Below are 22,657 nucleotides of genomic sequence, written 5' to 3' on the forward strand. Positions count from 1 at the left end.
GAAAAATTTCGATAATTCTTTTGACCCTTTAATTGTTTGCATTAGTGTATTGTGAATAAATTCTGGTTCAATTCAAGATCAAAAAAGTAAAATTTACAGTAGTAGTGATTGCTCACAAGAAAATATTGCAGCTATCAACGATAATGTCACTGCAGAACCTAACATATGAATTCGTCATCATTCACAGTAATTAGGCATTAAACAAACCACTTTATTAAATATGTTTCATAAGGATCTTCATTTAAAGGCTTACAAAATACATCATGGATTACATTTGTTAATTGGGCTCTTGCAGTGGAAGAAGAAAATGATGATTTTTTTTAAGTTCATCTTTAGTGATGAAGCTCATTTTGATTGGTGAATAGGTAAACAAAATTATCGCATCTGGAATGAAGAAGACTAACGAGTAATATTGGAACAATCAATGCATCCAAAAACGTAACTGATTGGTATGGTTTTTGGTCTAGTGGAGTGATTGGTCCATATTTCTTCGAAACTGGAAACTTACTGTGATATCGAACTTTTTATGAGATGAGTCGGAGTGGATTAATGTGTAAAACATATGATTTCAATAGGACGGTGCAACATGTCATACAGCAACGGAATCAATCAATCCTTTGAAACAGAAATTTGGTAATCGAATAATTTACTGCAAATGTGTTACCCACCAAGATTATACGATCTATCACCATTAGACTTCTTTTTATGGAACTTGTTGAAGAGCACAGTTTATGCTGACAATCCTCAAACATTCAACATCTGATCGAAAAGATAATTGAGCATCAAATCACTCCAAGAATTACTCACTTAAGTTTGTCGATTTACTTAATTAACACCCTGTATTGTTGCAAACAAAATTTCTATTATTTTCAGAAAAATTATAAAAAATGTTTAATGATTAAGAAACATTGTTTAGTAGTAAGCTGTTATAAAAGCAAGGAATGGACTGGAATTAATAAAATGGCGACAAGAAAAAAAAGGAAACTATGCAAACTTACCAAAAAGATGATACAACACTATTACACCAGAGTAAAAGGATATGAAAGATGGCTACCGTGTGCACAATTTTTATTTCACTAAAGTCAAAACAATTTTTAAAAATTAAAAATGCTTTTCTAACAATATATATTGGGATCGATTCGCCCGAATTCTATCATACCTCTTGTTTTTTCGTTTTTTTTTACTAAGCTGTCCACTTCGTGGCTACAAAACAGTACCCAAAGAGCTATCTATTACTTGGGGTTTAAACTATCAAAGGACTTCTATGTGTCTGAATTTATTTTAATAGTTTGGCTTAAACAAACATAATGTGTTATTATTTCTATTCTATCTAAGTTATGATTTCAAGTCATTTTATAATTTTATATGCAATATTAATGGATGTATCTTTTTGAAATTCATTTCCATCTGCTTGTTCCTAAGAATTTACCAATATTTTTTTGCAGTGACAAAGCACCTTTCCCTATTATTACACTTGTCAGATCGACTGCAAAACTGACGCAGCTATAATTCATACCAGTCTAGAATTTTCTTGAATTTGAAGTACTATCATCTACGAGCTTGAACTAGTATCTGATTTTACAAGAATGTCCCGTTACTCCTTGTTACCAGCGCAAACTGAGCAGTTTTTCACATGATCCTGTCCGTGAATAACAATAATTCATTCGGCATTTTCGTAATTGATCCCGGCTAGAGTGTATAATTAAGCTATATATGATTATAATACGAACTCGACCGGGATCACGTACTGACAGTATTTAATTATATTGGGTAAAAATCAGTTAGTTTATAGACGATACGTGTTACCGCAACTAAGTTATGCACATATGTGAGGCGCTGCCAGGCTAACCGCTCGGCTATAAAACTTCCTGAATTATACACCGAGAATCCCGATATCATCTGATACCCATATAACATAACAACTTCATTTATGATAAAGTCTATAAAGTTAATTTATCCAAATGAGGCGTTACAATGTCGGGAATATTCAAGATCATTCTTCTTTGGCGTCGTTAAATATCCCATTCGATCGGTAGCGTTAGAATTGAATTCCTGATGGGACAAATGACCTCCGAGATTCCATTATAATCGGAGACATCAGAGATAATGAAAGGGGAAACTTTTAAGAAGTGCATTCAAAGTAGAAACGAAGTGACAATGTCTTCATTCATTTTTTAGGTAATAAAACCGGTTCGAGATATTAACTTAGAATACACCGAAAAAAAATTGAGTAAATCTTCATTCAAAATAAACACAACTCCACACCCAATAGGCATGATGACAGATTTTGAAAAACTGTTCTATGATGTTCGGAATTATTTACTATTTACTATATTCGAACGCTCGTGAGGCTGTCACTCTCCCATACCTTAAATCATGCCAGAAACAGCTTTGATGTTGGTTTCGTCTCTTCTTCAAGTTTCATGATAGTCATCTTCATCAGTCAGTACGAGTTTTTTCAAAAATGTGTCGAAGGATTGTTCTTTTTCAGCACCAATTTATGCATGGATACACTTTTGATAACAAAAATAGTCTTTTTGATATTTTATTAACTCGCAGTTGATGAGCTTTATTTTCTTTCCTTTTTTAGAAACTTTTCAAGTATCAACGTTTCCTGATTATGGTTTTGGTAACACAAAACTAAGCTACTGATAGTTGGGAAACATAAAATATTTAAAAAATAATAATATATATTTGTTATCTTATAATGATTGTCCCGTCCCCTATGTTGGTAGAACCATTAGATCATTAAATATTCATATTAATGAACATTTAAAAAGACCTGAAAAGTCAGCTTTTGGGCATCATATTAATTTTACTAACCATTCATTTTCACCTTCAAACAATAGCAAAATTCTTCATAATATTCATAATAATTTTGATTTTCATAAAATTAATTTATTGGAAGACTTAGAAATTCTAAGAGAAATTAAAAGGAACCCTAATAACTGTGTTAATATTCAAGTCAATTTAAATTGTAATTTTAAACCTTTATTCAAGTATCTTTGGGAATCTCATTAATTCACAGCTGATATTTTGTTATTAGTATATTGGTAGTTTAACTTTAAAAATTTTTGTTTTCACTTAGTTGGTAATCCTTAGAATTGTAGAATGTCAATTTTCAATTTCATTTAACTTTAACCTCACTTTATTTCACTCCACATGTTCGACATTGTTAGTCAATTTCTGTTTCTTTCTCTAGTTATTTACCAGTAATTGATGTTATATTTAATGTTGTATATTGTTATGTCGAACTTATTAAAATTTTCTACGTTTCCTAAATATTTTTTTGTATCTAAAATTTAACGTAAGTAAAAATTTTTTGCTTTTTATAATGTCATTTCAACCTCTTGTTGATATTTTAGGAATAGCTCCGATGATGACTATGTAGTCGAAAGCGATCAGCTAAGATTTTAATAAAATTTTATACACACTTTAACATACAAATTTCTTTGGTTTTTCTTTTTACAAAATATTTAAACGAAGATAAATACTACGGATATTGTCGAAGTACAAATGACACAAAATGACATTTACATAGATGTGACGTAATTCGCTCTGATTCGTGTCCAACCTTATCATGGCGGTTTGCTGAATTTTGTAGTTTTATTTTATCAAAAATATTATCAATCTCGCACTTTTACAGTTTTTTTTTAAATATAGCACGAAAACGAAGCAAAATTTCGGTATAGTTCATAGGAAAAATTTTGTAGAGAATTGAATTTTCCATCGAAATACTTATTTAAAAAATTAAAAAGAAAAATTTTATGCAAAAATTCGTTAATAAATAATTAAAAAAAAAGCAAAAAATAAGATTTTTTATTTTTTTTTACTTTTTTTTTAGTAGACGTAGGCAAAGAAAATTGCTATACAAAAAAACTAGATGAGATTTCCTTCAAAATGATGCGTTTTCAAAAGTTATTGGACTAATATTGACTCAGTTATAACCGATCAAACTTAAATATTTTTTAGATTTTCACAGCTTAGAATCAAATAGGGGTAAACGCAACGAAAATCGAAAAATTGGCTAATTGTAAGTTTGAGCGGCCATATATCAGTCAATTTTCATCCAAAAATACTTTACAACCTCTTATTTTGAAGAAAACTTTTTTTTATGAAGCATTGCCTATACCTATCTTTACTCAAAAAAAACTAGAGGCAAAAAAGTAAAAAAAAAATTAAAAAATCGAATTTTTTGCATAAAATTTTCCATTTAAATTTTTTAAATAAGCTATTTCGATGGAAAATTCTATTCTCTAAATAATGTTTCCTGTGAACTATAGCGAAATTTTGCTTCGTTTTCGAGCCACAATTAAAAAACTGAAAGGGGTGCATTTTCACCTTTATCTCCAATTTCCACCCTTTAATTTAATATCACTCCGCGGTTTATTCATCTAAAATGCTTGAAAGTCATAGTTCCATTTAACCCTGTTTTTTTTTGGATAGGGCCTAATAGCACTATCTTCGCAATCGAGTTTTTTTGTGTGTGGTGATAATTAATTGAAAAAACACAAACACGCATCATGTTGCGTGATTGTGGCGAAGCAATAAAACTAATAGTAGTTATTTGGGCCACTTAAGATATAAAAATCACTGGATGTAGCAGCATTAGCGCCATTTAATTGTTACCAGAGCTAGTTTTTTGGTAAATCAATGGTATTAAGGTAGAGAGAAATTTATTCGCAATAGATCCTTATTTTTCGTCTTAAGCCATTGAAAACGATTAGTTCCCTCAGTGGTATTAATCATGAGAACTACTTCCAATCCCAGAGACTTACGAGTATAGAAATGTTCTAAATGTTCTAAACTATTGTCTAAAACTATTTTTTTTTCCTTTAAATATTTGCACCACATTGAAGGCCGGCACCCCAATAAACTTGATAACCTACAACTGACATATATGCTCGTATTATTGGAGTTAAGTTCCCATGTGAATGGGGAGCCGCGTTTATATGGGTTCTCATAATCGCCGTAGTTGGGTGCAGGTAGTGAAACGGCCCAATTTGTCGTAATGGTAAACTCTGCATCCTAGTAGGTAATTTTAACACGATTTCAGTTATTTAATAATAACGACTGATAATTACGGACCGCCGAGGCTATATGCAACGAGATTTTTCTTGCAGATTCATACAGAAGTGTACCTTGAGATAGTACGGTGTGCTTGGAACGAGTTTCGTCGCTTTCCTGTGTAATCCAATAAATTTCTCCCATGTTTTTCATTTATGTGTTAGAATAAACAATGATCCAGTTTGTTAGATGCAGATTAAACAGCCATATTTTGAGAAAACAATTATAAATACATGGAAAATAACTTTTTAACAAGAACCAGTTTCAGTAAATAAAAATTGATAGTACTACATTGAAGATATTATTGGACAAGTGTTAAAATAATTTGAGTTTGTTTAAATTTAAACATTTTATTGTCACATGAAACGGAAAAGAAACAGATTGCTCTTTATGATGCTATTAACATGCTATTTAGATTTGCCCTTCATTTATTTGTGTCCAGAATCTTTTTGGCACGCTCTGCTAACATGATTCAGTTCAATTAAATTACATATTCAACTACTCCAGAAGCATTAAATCTTCCTGGAGGCATGTGATAACTAATGACTATGCTGTTGATTAGTCATAATGAAATTTTTATATTCCTTCGTATCCTTATGTTAAATTGGAGTATTTTTCAATTCAAACTTTATTATTGAATATTTACTACTGGAATTTTTAACAGAACAAAAATGATTCAACATTTAAATGTAATAAATATATCTATTACTGACTGATTTTGATTAATAAAAACGTATTTAATTTTCAATTTACAGTGTGTTAAAAGCTGTTTATCCAAAGGAGGAGATAAACCTGGATATTGCCCAACCAAAAACACCACTCTATCTCCATTCGCTGCAGTGTGCATGGAGACTTGCAACGTTGACACCCAGTGCTCTGGTATCACTAAGTGCTGTCGCCATAGCTGTGGGGTGACGTGTCAACCTCCCCAGGAACTAAATTCAGCAGTAGGTATGACGTCGTATATCACAGAATTTTGTTTTACTTAGATTTATAAATAATATGAAGTAATTAGGACTGGATTTTCTTATGCAACGAATGGGTTCTTTTATTTTGACCGGGTGTCAAAAAAGTAGTTACCGAACTTCAAGAGAAGTTGTCATAAACGTTTGTCGTTAAATGTTTATTCAGGGAGTTATTTTTAGGAACTCTTACGACTTTTTCCAATATCACTAATGGTCTAAATACCAAATTTACTAAAAAACTGCCCCTTATTTTGGTCAGCATTACCACCTCCGCTAGTTCGGTGCGCTATTTTTTTCACACCCTGTATAATGCATGTTTATTAACTTTACTTTTTAATGTAATATGTGCATCCCTAAAATGGCGTGGTACGCTGTTGGCACAAACTGACGTGGCGATCTCGGTGATCCGTCATATTTTTTAGCACCTCAGTGAACTGATACGGCAGAAACCCATTTGGGACCAATTCAGTGGTCCAAGACCGTCCAGTGGCCGCCGCAACTGGAACATTAGCCGACAGGTGATTAATAATATTCCTGAGATGTAATGTCATGCTATTTAAATGTACTTAAAAACCAATCTGGACATACAAAGTATGCATTATGTGCAACAATGTTGTTTTGAGGCGACCGCGATGCACGCGTCTCAATTATAGGGTTTGATGCGTTAATGGGAAAAAGGATGTAATGAGGTGGTAATGTAGGTACTTCGAAAAATTAAAAAAAACTCATTAATCTACTTCTGTCAAGACTTATCTATTAATTTAAAGATCAGGAGAATTATTAGCTCGTTTTTTGGCGCTTTGATAACAACTTTATTAAAACATTTTATAATATTCAAGTCACCAGACCATTCTCTTTGCAGAATGGAAGAAACTGGAGAACAAATAGCTACAAAAAGTTTAAACGAGATAAACGAAAGATATTTTATTTTAGTTTACGTTTTATCAGTCTTATTCAAGTGACAAAGCCTTTAATTTTCATTAAACTACAACAGTTATGGTTAAAAAAACTATATCTGTTGACACACCATAAAAGATTTACTCGTTAAATGTTAATTTTTCAAAATCTGTTCGCTACCAAAGACGAAATAATCGGTCTTTGATGGTAACCGCGAAGCTTTCGAATTAATAATAATAGTTTTTCGGCCCACTCTCTCGTTAACGCTCCGTATACCATCGACATCAGCGAGACGGGTCCGCGGCCAACCGGGATGCGTCGCTGCTGCAGCAATAAACTAAATGGACATCCATCAGAAACGATAATGAAAGTAAGAAGTCAGTCGGCCGTTATGTTTAATGGCAATATTAAGTAATCGTAATCTGATATGGTCAAATTTGGGACTGACAAAACGTGGAATTAATAATGAATGCGTGCAGTCGCCAGCGGCGTACCCGAAATTACACAAGAATTAAAAAAATATCGGGTCGAAAAACAAAGCGTTTCGTAATAAAAGTTTCGCAAGGATCTGCAAACATGTCTTTAGTCCATTCAAATGTCAGAGCACGCAATTTTATTTTTTGGATGTCAAGAGGGAGTTAGTGTAAAGTTAAATCCATGTTTGTGGGGTCGCAACCCTTGAGCGTCGGCCGCCATCTTGTAAAAAGGGCTGCGAATAGTTTTTATACTACTACTGACTATATCGAGCAAACTATTCCTCGCACAAAGAATTTGGAAATATATTTCTTATTGCAAATTAAATTCTCTACAAATTTGGTTCCGTAACTTTTAGTCGTAGAACCAAAAATAATAAAGTTATTAACGAAAATATATAAAAATTTCGTAGGAAATTTTCTTTTGGCCGTTATAACTTTTTTCTGGTCATTTTACAAAAAAATTACATCAGAGCATTTTGATACAGGGGTTGTCAAGGACTAATTTCCATTACAAACTTTTTTCAAATTTTATTTATTAATTAGTGTTTTACAGCGATGCGAAACTTACAATATTCTCGAGTACTAGTAAGTATACATTAATATGAATGATTAGGCATAGTTTTCTCTCATCTTTCCATTATTTTTATAAGAAATATTTTAGTGATTTATATTGCAATGTTGTTAATTAGTTATTGACTCTTCTCCCCGCCCCCTACGGGGTAGAGTCAGGTGGCGCGTTTTTTTTACGTCGTATCCCTAGTATGTATTTCCCAATCTACTGTGTCCTCAGTCTCTTTAATGTGCCAGGCTGCGACTCAGGATCTGGTGGAGCTTCCGATATTGAATTGTCGAGGTAGGATGGAGAATGAAGTGGCGTCATTGTTGGCAGTTCATCTTCAAAATCATTTTCCTCGATCAATTTTGATATTTCCATTATGTTGTTGCATGTCTTCCCAGATCAATTCAGGCACACTGCAGAACATTTGAGGCCTGCCTTCCGACATCCACACATTGCTCCACAGTTTCCTTTGCATCGGCAGAATATCAACTTTAGAAGCTCAGGGGGTGCTGAAGGTTTTGAACTTTGAATAGGCATCAATATTTGTCCATACTTTTTCCAGCCCCAGTCTTGAGGGTCGTTGTAATTCCCGAGCCACGACTGGACCTGATGATAGACTCCGAGGCTGTGCAAGCGGGCTGTCTCTTGTGTTGGAGGAAGTGAAGACAAATTAAATGTATTCTTTGTTACTGACTTGGCGAATCGTTTATATCTAAGACTGTCCAGAGAATCATCATCTTTATTGCCACCATATAAAGAGATAAAAAAACGTTCGCCAACGGCAGTGAGCAAAGTAGGGACGACTCTCTCATTCAGGAATAACGCTGTTCCACTAGCTAACTCAGGACGTGTCTCCAGTGTTGCGAGAAATTTCATTTTACCGATGTTGTAAGCTGCTGAAGTTGTGTCACATCCTGAGAAGGCATGGAGAAACAACAGATTATCCGCAATGACTTCTCCGTACATAAAACTTGACGGACAATATAATTGTTCGGCTGTACGTCCTTTCGATGGTTTAAAAAAATATATATTTGAATGTGTTCTTCCAAATGCCGTGAGCAAGACAAGAATGTCGATATCTACTAAGCTGGGAACATCAGCTATGCGATTAGCAATGCCCGTTGCAACATCGTCGGTACGTTTGTTTATGAGGTCCATAATACTTTTTTTATTACCGTCATTACGTACATTACAAACCCGCCGTTGTCGTCTTTGCTGCCGCTTACTCTGATCCTGAAACGCTTCCGCGCAAATGAAGCAATTGTTCACAAAATCAAAGCTTGTCTCTGGATCTTCTGAAACTGAAGGTGATAAACTGCTGCTGCTGAAACGATGAACGACATTATCCGTTCGACTGTCGCTATAATAATGGTAACATGGTATATGTACAGTGACTTCCGAAACATTTCGTAAAAATTGTTCATTATCCTCATCATTTTTTGTTATTGCTCGATCAAGTAAGGTCCTTTCGCCTTCACAGTTCTGATTTTACTTTCCCATAAAGGTTTTTTACAAATAAAACAATCACTCATGATGGAATAACACTATATGAACGCTTAAAAAAGTCAAAATGCTTATCACAAAATTCAAAATAGCTCTCACAAAACTCAAAATCTTGTCCACAAAACTCAAAATACTGTCCACAAAACTCAAAATACTTTTCACAATTAAATATGTCACGCACGCACGTGGTAGCACAACTGGAAGAAAACTGAAGGACGCCTATGCCTAATCATTCATATTCATAGTTTCGCATCGCTGTAAAATCCTAATAAATAAATAAAATTTGAAAAATGTTTGTAATGGAAATTATTCTTTGAAAACCCCTCTATCAAAATGCTCGGATGTAATTTTTTTGTAAAATGACCAGAAAAAAAGTTATGACGACCAAAACAAAATTTCTTCCCAAATTTTTATCTATTTTCGTTAATAACTTTGTTATTTTTGGTTCTACGACTAAAAGTTACAGAACTAAAGTTGTAGAGAATTTAATTTGCAACAAGAAATATATTTACAAATTTTCTGTGCGAGGAATAGTTTGCCCGATATAGTAAGTAGTAGTATAAAAACCATTCCCAGCCATTTTTACAAGATGGCGGCCGACGCTTAAGGGTTGCGACCCCACAAACATGGATTCAACTTTACACTAACCCCCTCTTGACATCCAAAAAATAAAATTGCGTGCTCTGACTTTTGCAACCCCAAATGTAACTTTTCAATGGACTACTGGTAATTAGACAATTAAGAAAGGACACCAACAAGGCATGTAATATTTCAGTTCTGAGATTCTTCTGAAGAAGAGAGCTGCATGTCTCTCGAAACGTAGCAACCTTATTGTTTAAATTCATATTTGTTAGTCATTTTCATTATCTTGACTAAATAAACCTTCCAAAAATATAACTTTAACACGGATTGCAATGTAAGTTCCAGAATTATGAGACTCATACACTGTGATAAACATGACATTTTGTGTTATTTTTCCGGCATAAAGTAATCTATTTTACATTAGAATTATCATTTTATTTCGTTGCTCGTCTTTCGATGACCAGACCCGAACTGTCATAAAATTTGTGAAAGTGTGACCTTCCAGGACGAGCAGCCGCTAAAAGTATAATCATACAATGTTGGACATAAGATTTACTAAACATTACGAGCAACATTAATGGAAAATACGTTGCTCTTACACTCGACGCGAAGAGATCGAGTAATATTAATCAGCAATTTCAGACTTGATATCTCAATAAAGTGTTAATCTGAGCACGTAATAAAACCATAATCCTTTACAGACGCTTATCCTGAGACGGTGCGAGCGGGCAGCCTGTCCATTTTTACAGCGCATCGACAGTAAAGAAGACGGACAAATATAAAATAAGCGGCTCATAATTGGTGCCTCCATGCGGCGTCGACTCATAAAATTCATATTGGGGCCAATAAACATGCAAAGCTTAACGATTCCTTTGCGCAGCCGATATCCGTCCGCATCGGAACTGGCACATAAATTTCTGGACGGCCTCGTATACCGAGGGCGACCATAAAAACGTCAGAATCCTTATGGAAAAATGCTCTCGAATTGTTTATTTCGGCGTTGAAGGTGAAAAGGCACCTCGGTCACTCCGGCGGATATATTTAGTACAATGTAACACGTAGTGGGATCCAGAGCAAACTCCACCTCGGTGGACACCTGAGAAAAGAATGATATAGAAGGTGTCCCAGAATTCACAAAAGAAGTAATTTTGATAGAAAACACAGGTTTTTATTTAAAAATTGTAAAGATTTTACTGATTCATAAAAGTATACAGTATGGGGTTAGGTTATGTATGGAGTAGCATATCGAGTAAATGGCCTTCATGGCTTTGCTGGCACATACACACTCTTGTCGAAAGGACAATATTAAAAATCGGTCAATTTCTGCCTCACTCTGAGACTTTCTGTGGTTATTTCAAATGCTTCTAATAGGCTTGTATTTGGTAGAAATACATTTCATTCTGCGGGGAAGGCATTATCCATGTAAGATCGGGTAAAACTTGTTCAACCTCTACGTAGATTCTTTGAAATCGATCCATGTTTAACCAACTCCGGAACTTTTTGTATCGTTGTTAAATGACTTCGTTAGGATTGTATTTGATGCAAATATCTACACGTATGAAGCCGGCATTTTTCCGAAAAAAATCTTCCAATATTTACTTTCTGTTATATCTTTTGGTTAGAATCAGTGAGACAGTTCAAGAATCATACATCGATTCAGACTTTGTCCATGCACGCTATTCTTAGTCATTGTCTCCATCTATCTTTGCTCTCGTTGACACTCAGTGTCTCAAGAATGTCAGAATGTTTTGGGGTTATTGGGATGGAGTCTAGATAACGCACGTATCCAAAGAATCATAAAAGCACGTGAGAACAGCATCCGACCACTCGTTTTCCGACATTACATCCATAGCAATCACCAAAAATGCTATCAACTTCATTAATGTGTACCTTATTATATATACATTCTATTTTTTGTCTATGTATACTTTTTTAAGTAATATTCATCAATATTCCTACGTTCCTACCTCCCATGCTCTAGGTTTTATGTCTCCATCTTTTCCTTCTTAACAAGAAATTATCCGCCGATCTCTGCTTGGACTCAAAACTTTCCAAAATCTGTTTATAAATTGTCAATAAAGCATCCAACGTTGAGTAACCAGCTCGGAAACCAAACTGGAAATTACTAATCAACTTGTGCTCACTCAAGAAAAACTTTAGATTTTCTGCAAAAGCCTTCTCATATATCTTTGCAAACACCGACACCAAAGAGATACCTCTATAATTCGAAATCCTATCACTTCCCTCCTTTTTATAAATAGGGACGATCAAACTCTGTTTTAAAATAGGTGGAAATGAACCCTGTTCAAAAGAGCTATTTACAAGTTTAGTAAGAGGTTCCTTTATGTCATGAACCACATGCTTAAGGATAGAACAAGGAATATCATCAAAACCCCCTGAATCCTTGATAGAAACACTATTTATCACCTCGACCATTTCCTCGTGAGAAAGTGGTAACAGAGTCAAAGATTCAGCCCCTGTCTGAGGAAAAAAGATAATTGTTAGGATTTACATCCGACTTACAGCTTTCTCGAACAGAGTCAGTAAAAAATGAAAATTAAAAGCTTCCGCAGATTGCGCAAAAGGCACAGAATTATTTACATCATCTACAAAAAAGATAGGAACACTAGAGCGGTTATTTACATTTACATGATCCTTTATCACATTCCAAGCGGCCTTTGATTTATTCTGCGCTAACGCAATTGATTCCCTATAGTAACTTCTTTTTACCTCTCTAATAGTTTTTTTGTGAGATTTACTTAATTGTTTGTACAGATCCATATTTCTGTCTGTACGGCGAAATAAGTACCTTTTATACAAGTCTTTCAACAAACAACACTGTTTCCGAATCGGCGGGGTTATCCAAGGTTTAGTTTTGGGTCCATTACCCTTCCCAATACGAAACGATTTCATGGGGAAAGACAAATCAACTATCTCCAAGAAACGGGAAAAAAACTTATCAAATTTATCATTGCTATCAAGCACGTTATCTATCAGAGCATTCCATCCCACATTAGCAGCATGAAATTTAAAAATCTGAATATTGAAATCGTTCGTAAAATCACGTCGTTCATAAAAATGAGTTTTATCAGTAATCGAGCTGTTACAGTTAAATTCAATCAGCTGCATAGAATGATCACAAAAAAAGGGAAAAACAACTCTGCTCTTACAATAGGTACACTGATTCTCACAAAAACATTGTCGATTACAGACTTCATATTTATACGAGTATAATCATAAAAACTTTGTACAAAACCATATTCTTTCAATATTTTCCCCACAAACTGCCGGGTTTCAATGTTTATCCCCACCAATTCAAACATACTGGAACCAGTTACCATAAAGAGGGGACACAAAGCAATCAATTATGCGAAGTATACGTTCCGAGGTAAACAAGTTTCATACGATATTACACATGTATTGATAACTGGAACATTTTCTTCAGGAAAATGCCGTCTTCATACGCATATTTGCATCAAATACATGCCTAATGGAGTCATTTAACATGGTTACAAAAATTTCCGGAGTTGGTTGAACTTGGATCGATTTCAAAGAATCTACGTAGAGGCTGAACAAGTTTTACCTGATCTTACGCGGATATTGCCATGTGGACGATTTTCCCCGCAGAATGACAGCCTTAGAAGTGTATTTCTATCAAATACAGGCCTATTGGAATCATTTGAGATAACAAAAAAAAAAAGGTCCAGAGGCTGAAATTTACCGATTTTTAACATTGTCCTTTTCCATGACCGTTTTACATAAATGCGGCTGAATTTCATTGATACAGCGCGCATTTTTCTCCTTCAAAACGTGGGTGGTCGTGAGCTTGTTGGCATAAACCTTAGACTTAAAAAACCCCAAAGAAGAAAGTCCAACGGAGTTAAACCAGCCGCAGTTTCGAAGAAGATTGGTTGATGGTGCCTCCAGGCAAAAAACAGCACCCACTTGTTTTTCTTCCATAATCCATTTGATGAACTCTTTTCGTTCTGCATGATCAGTAGGCTTTAGTTGCTGAGTCAACTGAACTTTGTAAGCACGAAGATTGCAAATCTTTAGTGAGAAAGATTGTAGACAGCTTCTCAAAATGTTCAATTCTTAACCACGTTGCGAATGTTCCTGGACCCTCAGCAACACTCACACGAACCGCTTGGATGTTTTGTGTTGAACGCGTTGTTCTTTCGTGTAGCTCTACATTTTTAATAACCCCAAAACTGTCAGCTGTCACGTTGTCTTTTTTTATTGGCAACACTTTACGGCACAATTAAAATCTTTTGTGAACTTTGGGACACATAATACGTATGATGCAACACGGTTTTACATAAAAGTTAGTTACAGATCGATCTTTCAGGACAATCAACTCGTCGCTGAAACCACCTCAGACGAGCCCGTGATTCAGTAGGATTAGTTTCTGTTTAACCCAGCCCAGATGCTAAATTAACTTTTATGATTTTCCGTTATTCTTCCATCTGTAACTAATCACTAGCAAATGGCTTTATAATGAAGGTGAAAAAAATAACCGATCCACCTTATTAGGAGCGCCTAAACGTGGAAAGATTAACACCTTCGCTGGTAATTAAGTTAACACCGTATTATGTGCTTGGATTTAAATATCTTACCTGGCTTAATAACATTATTTCAGTTCTGGGAACTCTGCTACGGAAAGCAGTATATCCAATTTCGGTGTGTATAAATAGCAGACGAGCAGCAAACTAGTTAGGATCACCATTTATCTGGTTGTATTTTTAATTAAATCGTATAATTTAATTATTAAGACCGCATCATTGACAGTTGAAAAGGGAATTTCTTGTAGTCATCCGCGTTTAATAATTCGGTGTGCTAATTGGACACTTTCGATGACAACCTATTGACATATTGGGTTTCGCAGGAGATTAAAACATGTTTACTCTCGACATGAATAAATCCAAGTCCAGACAGGTCGGGCCTAAATCAGATTAATACCTGCTAAGTACACGCCAATAACAAGCGGATTATATTGTTAGGTTAGATATTCAAATTAATTGTATAAAGTAAACATGGTAATTGTGTTTATTGTGTGGCAAAACACTAAATTAATACTAGTTGCTTTGTCGGGCGGCATTTTGGTGGAATAACGAAACAAAGACGACTTTTGTCCGGGACGCCAATGGTCCTGAGCGGCCGATTTTCAACAAGCTAATAAAACTGGTTTAGATATCAAAATAATGGCCTAGTTTTTCAGTGCGGCTCTGAGTTGAATGTCAATAGGACCACCGCGAACCACGAAAAATTATTAACATCTCAATGTAATGAGACATAGCTCGTAAACTACCTAGTTCAGCTGCATTAACCGCGGTACAAATATGATAATGTCCTTAATCATCGGCTTTTTTCACTACCGTAATTATTTTAAATTATGTGCCTCGTGTCGTTTATATGCAAATGTATGCGTCTTCTGCCCCTGCTTTTTAAACGTTGTCAGAATTCTTGAAAGTTTAGTCTAACCTGATTTGTTTGTTTGCGGTCTAACGGCCCTAGTTCTCGCTCTGGGAAGTTTAAATGTCACCAACTGTGCTCTTGATTCGTTGAAAGTATCAATTAAAAAGGATTAGATTAAACGATTGATTATTATATTAACTCGATGATACTACAGATTGCGATAGTTGTCTGGAAAGTACAAAACTTGTTAGAAAAGTCAGGAATATCGAAAGTGCAACATAACAAATAATGTTTTAAAGTAAATAATGAATTTTATAAAGTAATATAAGCTCCCGGAATGGGAAATTGTCTTTCTTATATTTGCTTTGACATTGTTATGTCATAACTACGAGATAATTTATAGACATTGCTGTTAAGTTCGTTGAAACAATAGCCAAGTAATAACAATTCGATATTGGGAAATAAAAGATATTATAAAATTCTGAACATAAAAGACGTTTCTGAAAAGATATGCAAAACTTTAAGTCATAATTTATTTTATATAACTTTTAGTAACCATAATAATATTAAAAATATATAGTGGTTTGGTCTTCAAGTGAGGAGAAAAACTCTAAATAGCATGGAAAACTTTATTCTACTAATTTCGCTGGTAACACGAGACACAACCGAGCAGGAACTAGGCTTCAAGACTTCTCGACTTTTATTACCCTATTCTAATTAACACTTATCCGGGTCATTACTTACTCGGTTTGTGCTTATGTACCCTACTAAACAACAGCTAATTTATGTTTGCAGCCTATTTATTCTAATCTCATTTGCTAAATACATTTATTTGGGATAATTCAAAGTATAATTTATATGGCTCGTAAATTCCCAGAAAGCAAAATATATTTATTGGGGCAGGTACTAAATATAATTGTAGCGTACCGCTACAAATATACTACCAAAATTAAGTGTTAAATGAGTTAACGTCAACAGAATTTGAGAGAAATGCTGTTTACAAAATATTCTTTTTATTATTAAATCAATAAAATACTCTATGAGAGTATGCACATAATTTTTTAAATAGAATCAAGTTTGAGGAAATTGTTATCACTGGAAGACGAAATAATTATGAGAAAGGCTTTCCAAGACATGGTTAATATTAAAAAGTTTATAAGTATTTTGTGTAATTTGAGAAATAAAATTTAATTAAAATAAAAATTATAAATTACCGTTATTCGTACCCCAGTATTTATGATCAAACGGAGAAAACAAATTCCGGAAAAAAGTTTGAAATGAGTTCAACTTTTTTAAGAATTTCATAGATTCATGGCTATATGTCATATCATTTCTTGAATACAGGTATGAAAATACTTAAACAATTACTCCAAAAACTATTTGCTCCTGTTTCCATTACATCTCGCAACAATAAACAAAGTTTAAACATTAATTGAAACGTGAAAATGGAACTTGCGTAATTCATTTGACGTAATTTATGACGCAGGATAATAAAAAGCGAGAACAAATAATGAAATTTGGTAAATGTTCTCCGGAACCTTTCTGTAATACTTCGTTTTTATATGTCCAACAAAATTTCGAACGAATTCCGCGAAAATATAATATGAACAACAATATTTCGTATGAATTGTTCAATATTTGGTTTTTAAGAAAATCTTTTTTTAACAACTTTGTTAAACACGTTCATTCGTTTTTGATGGCATTGTAATATATATTTTTTTAAATAACAATCCCTAATTTTTTCATTTCAATTCGATGGGGCTGATTTGTTTAAGTACATTGATATCGCAGAAATAGGGACTGCTATTAAGCAATTAGAAATTCTGAAGTAACTTTTCCTAGAACCGGAACCTTTTTATTATAAGAATACAAATATATTTAATATGAAGAACCTTACAATGAAGAAAAACAATTTTAATTAAAAGTAACATTATAACGGAAGTTTAGAAACATTAACTGACAATAATAAATTAAAAACAATGTCAAATAGAGCACTATTTAATGTTTGACACTGCTCTAAAGTGTGAACAAATTTATTTTTTACATTTTTGATCACCAAATAGCAGATGGTATCCAATTTGTATATTTGGTATAAGTGTGCTGCTGTCAAGTGGTATTTCTAAACTTCCATTATAACGTAACTGTTGTATCATTAAAATGTTAATTAGAACTATGCTATTTTGGAATTAGTGATCATATTTATGATCATGATATTGAAAATAGCGATCACAAGCACAATTATAATAAAGATTTTCTCAAAAAATAGAAGTCGACCTTCCACAAAATTTACTCGTTTCTGGTCCATTCAACATTTCTATCTTTTTGTTCTGGTGAGGTAATTTGTGCGAATTTACATTACAAAATGAAGCAAGTGATCAGGAAACAAAATTAAGACACGCACAGATATGGCAAAGATTTGTACTCTCGTTTATTATTTATCCAAACAGAAACAGCACTTTGTCAGCAAGTAATTGATTACAATCAAAGCCGCCTTTGATTTAATGGACATAAATCGTTATTTCTCGTAGTCGTATACAATGTAAGCTCAATTACTACCTTTTTTTTCGTTTCTACTTCCATATCACTCTCTTGCATTAAGTCGTAAGATTATAAGGTTCGCCGACATGTAGAAGAATCTCTTGAAATTGGACTGCACTCGCTTATTGTAACTGTTGAGTGATGAACAAGAACGAAGTTGAAGAAGTATTGACTGGGTTCAATTATCTGCCTCACACGCTGTTCCATGTCGCTGGTGGAGAGAATGATGCGGTATGGCACAGAAATGGAATATACAGGGTGTCTGTAATTCGACTGTCAAACTGCAGAGCTTTCCATTCGCTGATTTCTTAGGTAATGAGAAATAACACTACAAGACACCTAATTATTTGAGGCAATACATAAATTAAAATCTAATTGTTAAAAAATGTTAAAAATTCCAGGAAAATGTACGAGGAAAATTTTCTTATGTAATCAATGTTTTTTTCCATTAGGATCCAGATGTTTTTATGTTATGGCTAAAACTAGAGGTCGTGATTCCTTAATTCCTTAATAAAAAAATCAAATGCATCATTTTTGTCATTGATTCATTTACCTTCAATATACTACTTGAAACAGTTGAAAATATACAGATTTCAGATGTGACAGATGAAAAAAATGTCCCCATTAAAATCTGGGAATTTTAATTCTGCATTGATAGTAAAAGGTTGTGGTATTCTATTAATAAAAAATGATTTGTCATTCTTAAAGTAATATTGGAAAACTGAAAGAAGTATGTTATCAATTTTTTTCCTTATTTATTAGGTATTTTAAAAAATTTTTGAAATAAATCCTTGTGCTAAAAGAGTAGGTCAAGGGTTATTTTTGTGTAAATAGATTTGCCTTTTTTTCATCGACTTAATTTTTAATGACGAAAATAGATTTTCGAAATGTTACCAACTCTACACGACACATATTTAGTGATTTAATTATCTTGATTAGTTATCCAAATCAAGGTTTTAGTGGGATTAAGTTCAATAAATAAAAGAACACTATATTGTATATCATTGCCATATTTTACACTCTTTAGTAGGGTGGTCCAAAAAAAACGAATTTTTTTTTCGTGTCTCTTGTGAAAATATGTTAGTTTATCATGTTCTAAGAGCCCCCTCAAAAATCAGCTCAGAAAAAAATATATTTTTAGACGTCGCTCAAGATTTTTAAAAATTTCTAAAATCGTCAAAAATTGAATAATTTTTTTTTGTTTTTTTTTCTTGTTACTTTATCATTTTCTAAGTTGAAAAAAATCTCGATTCTGAGAATTTCAAATAGATATTTTAATTTCTAAAGGTGGCTCATAATTATTTTACTTTCAAAGTAGTGTAGGTACCTACGTTTTCGAGCGACCTCTAAAAATAAATATCAACGAACTAATAATTTTTTTTATTGAATTTGATGAATAAAAGAATAGAAATAAATTTTAAGAAATTTAAAAAAATTTAACAATTATAAATATTTGATACTCACAGTGCGGTAGTAAATTTTGCCTCGAGAAATTTTTTAAAAATCTTGAGCGACCTCTAAAAAAATTTTTTATGAGCTGATTTTTTGAGGGGGCTCTTAAAACACGATAAACTAACATATTTTCACAAGAGACACGAAAAAAAAATATTCGTTTTTTTGGCCACCCTAATCCTCAGGGCTCTAAAATACAAACAATGTTTTTCATAAAATTCGTTAAAGTATTAAAATTTTCACGGTTGGCAAAATATCCAATAGATGAAGAAAAAGGAATACTATACCACAAATAAATAACGGCAGACAATATTTTACCAAATAAAGGATGTCCCAAAATTCACGCTAGAGGTTTTTAATTAAAAATTGTAAATTTTTATTGATTCACAAAGTATACAGTATAGGACTATGTATGGAATGGTATATCTAGTAAATGGCTTCCACGGTTTTGCTGACACATACACGCTCTTTTCAGAAATTTCCCATGCCGATTTGCATAAAAACTGGTGAATCAGTTTCTTCATGGCGTGGGTGGTCGTAGGCTTGTTGTCATAAAACTTAGGCTTCAAAAAAATCCAAAGAAAATACTCCAATAGCATTAAATCGCATGATCTGGGCGGCCAAAACGGGAAATTACACAACCATTCAATAACAAATGCAATAATTGAATTGTTTCTCGGGTTGTATGGCATATGCCTTCTTGAAGCTGGATTATCATCATGTCGCGATAGCTTAATTGTTATTGCTCCATCAATCGCATTTTCTAAGAAGAATGGTTCGATGAAGCCTCTAGCGCAAAAGCCACACCAAACATTGGTACGTTCTGGATGCATTTGTTTCTTAACAATCATCCGTGGATTTTTTGAATCCCAAATGCGACAATTTTGTCGATTAAACCATTATGATGAAAAATGTCTCATGCTCATGCCTCATCGCTGAAGATGATGTTGTTCGAAAAATCAGCATCCACTTGTTCCATAATCCATTCAACGAACTATCTTCGCTCAGCGTGGTCAGTAGGGTTCAGTTCTTGAGTCAATTGAACTTTGTAAGCACGAAGATACAAATCTTTCGGAAGAAGACGCTGTAGGGAGCTTCTCGAAATGTCCAATTCTTGATCACGGTGCTGAATTGATGTTTCTGGACTCTCAGCAACTCTATCACGAACTGCTTCGATGTCTTGTGTTGGACGACTTGGACCACTAATTCATTCAGTCTTACTTAACTTTTCAATTCATCTCTTCACAGTTAATGAAGTTACGAGTATATCACTATTCCGACCATATTTTGTTACGAAAACTGGGAAGTTTAACAGCAAAACCTTAATTATTTTTAAAATATTGCTCAACTATGAAAACGCGTTGTTCTTTTCTGTAGCGCTTCATTTAATAATCCTGAATCTGTCACGCTGTCTTTGTTCTTCGCTGGCAACACTTTACCTCACAAATGGCGGAAAATTCACATCTTGTGTGAATTTTTGGACAGCAGATAAATGTTTCTGAACGTTAAAGATGTACATTAATTAAGTATTAACAATAAATACCAAAACTTACATAAGAAGAGACAGATAATTAATATTTTCTTTATGAAGTGTATCTATGAAAAAATGAGTTTCATGCAATCATTCTCTTTTTACTCCCTATAAGAAAATCATTGTCAATGGATGATGATTTGAAAATTGTCTGAATTAACCCCTGGTTCGTTTAAACCTTTTATGTTATTTTCACCAATAGAACACCCTGTAGAACTTCGGCAGTCGAAAGTTAAGTAGCACTTTGTATAGCTCACTTCTTTGACAAAACATTATATACCGCCTTTCTTAGTTAACAGATTTCTTAGTTTATGATATGCACTTTTGATGATATCAAAAAGAAAAGTAATAAAATGTTAATTTGATAATAACAACAAACGAAAATTACTTTCAGGTATGTCAAATAATTTTAATACTTTGGGAAGCGGCCGTAAGCGCCCAGGAATTTGTTGGACTAATGAATATCTTTAACTCGGAGGATCTTAAATGGCACTTTAAACGGTACAATAAAAACAAGCCGCCACAAAACTACTTCATTTTAAAATACTCGTGGGAAACATGCGCGAGTATGTTTAAATAATTATATAAATTATTACGTATTCCTTCGACGGGTAGCGCATGCAGAAAATTGAATTTCACTTTGCACGAGTTGCTGGCTATTTGAATAATAACAATAATACGAGGCGTGTCCGATTTGAACCTCGTTTCCACCATACAAAACGTATGACTGCTTTTATACGGGGTGGTTCAGGATTAAGTCGACAAACTTTGAAGACACTTTCGTCATGTAAAATTAAGTAAAAAAAAATGTACATATATAAACATAGGTCCTCGTTTTCGAGATACATGGTGTTAAGAATAGAAGAAGAATAGAGTAGTGAGAAACGAATTTGTAACGGCTTGTATAATACATATTTTATTCAAAAATTATCTCCTCGTTTTTTTTCGTATTTGGTATCATTTCAAGACAAATCCAGTTTATTTAAGTTCACCTCATAAAATTGTTAGTGGCTATAAATTAAGGAAATATATCGGGTGTCTCAAAATTAACACAAGATTTAAATTTTGCGCCATTTGTGTGGTAAAGTGTTGCCAATGAAAAAACAGACAGTGTGACAGTTGACAGATCAGATTTATTAAAAATGGAGCCTTACACCAAAAACAATGCATTTAAATTGTGGGGTAATATTTTAAAAATAATGAACGTACAGCTACAATTCGCAATTTTCGTACAAAATATGGTCGGAATAGTGATTTAACTTCATCAACTGTGAAGAGATGAATTGAAAAATTCAGGGAGACTGTATCAATTAGTGGTCCAAGTCGTCCAACACAAAACATCCAAGCGATTTGTGAGAGTGTTGCTGAGAGAAGAATTGGATATTTCGAGAAGCTTTCTACAGCGTACTCTCACGATTTGGATCTTCAAGCTTATAAATTTTAATCGACTCAAGAACTGAAGCCCACTGACCCACGCATAGCCAAGAGAGTTTATTGAATGGATTATAGATCAAGTGGGTGAAGATTTTTCAAACAAAATTTTCTTCTGCAATGAGGCTTATTTTCATATTGATGGCTTCCGTTAATCGACAAAATTGCCACATTTGGGCTTCAGAAAATCCACGGATGATTGTTAAGAAACAAATGCATCCACAACGTATCACTGTTTGGT

General features: G+C 33.6%; 1 protein-coding gene across 1 annotated transcript in view; it reads left to right on the plus strand.

The window, feature by feature from the left end:
* The window catches only part of LOC108912391 (anosmin-1), a 44,385-nt gene that overhangs the window by 10,863 nt on the left and 10,865 nt on the right, over nt 1-22,657 (plus strand). Inside the window, exon 2 of the mRNA XM_018717594.1 lies at nt 5,823-6,018. Within this exon, the coding sequence (XP_018573110.1) occupies nt 5,823-6,018 (196 nt within the window). The remainder of the gene's footprint in view (nt 1-5,822; nt 6,019-22,657) is intronic.

This window comes from Anoplophora glabripennis, unplaced genomic scaffold, assembly GCF_000390285.2.
Source record: "Anoplophora glabripennis isolate ALB-LARVAE unplaced genomic scaffold, Agla_2.0 scaffold645, whole genome shotgun sequence".
Classification (NCBI taxonomy): domain Eukaryota; kingdom Metazoa; phylum Arthropoda; class Insecta; order Coleoptera; family Cerambycidae; genus Anoplophora; species Anoplophora glabripennis.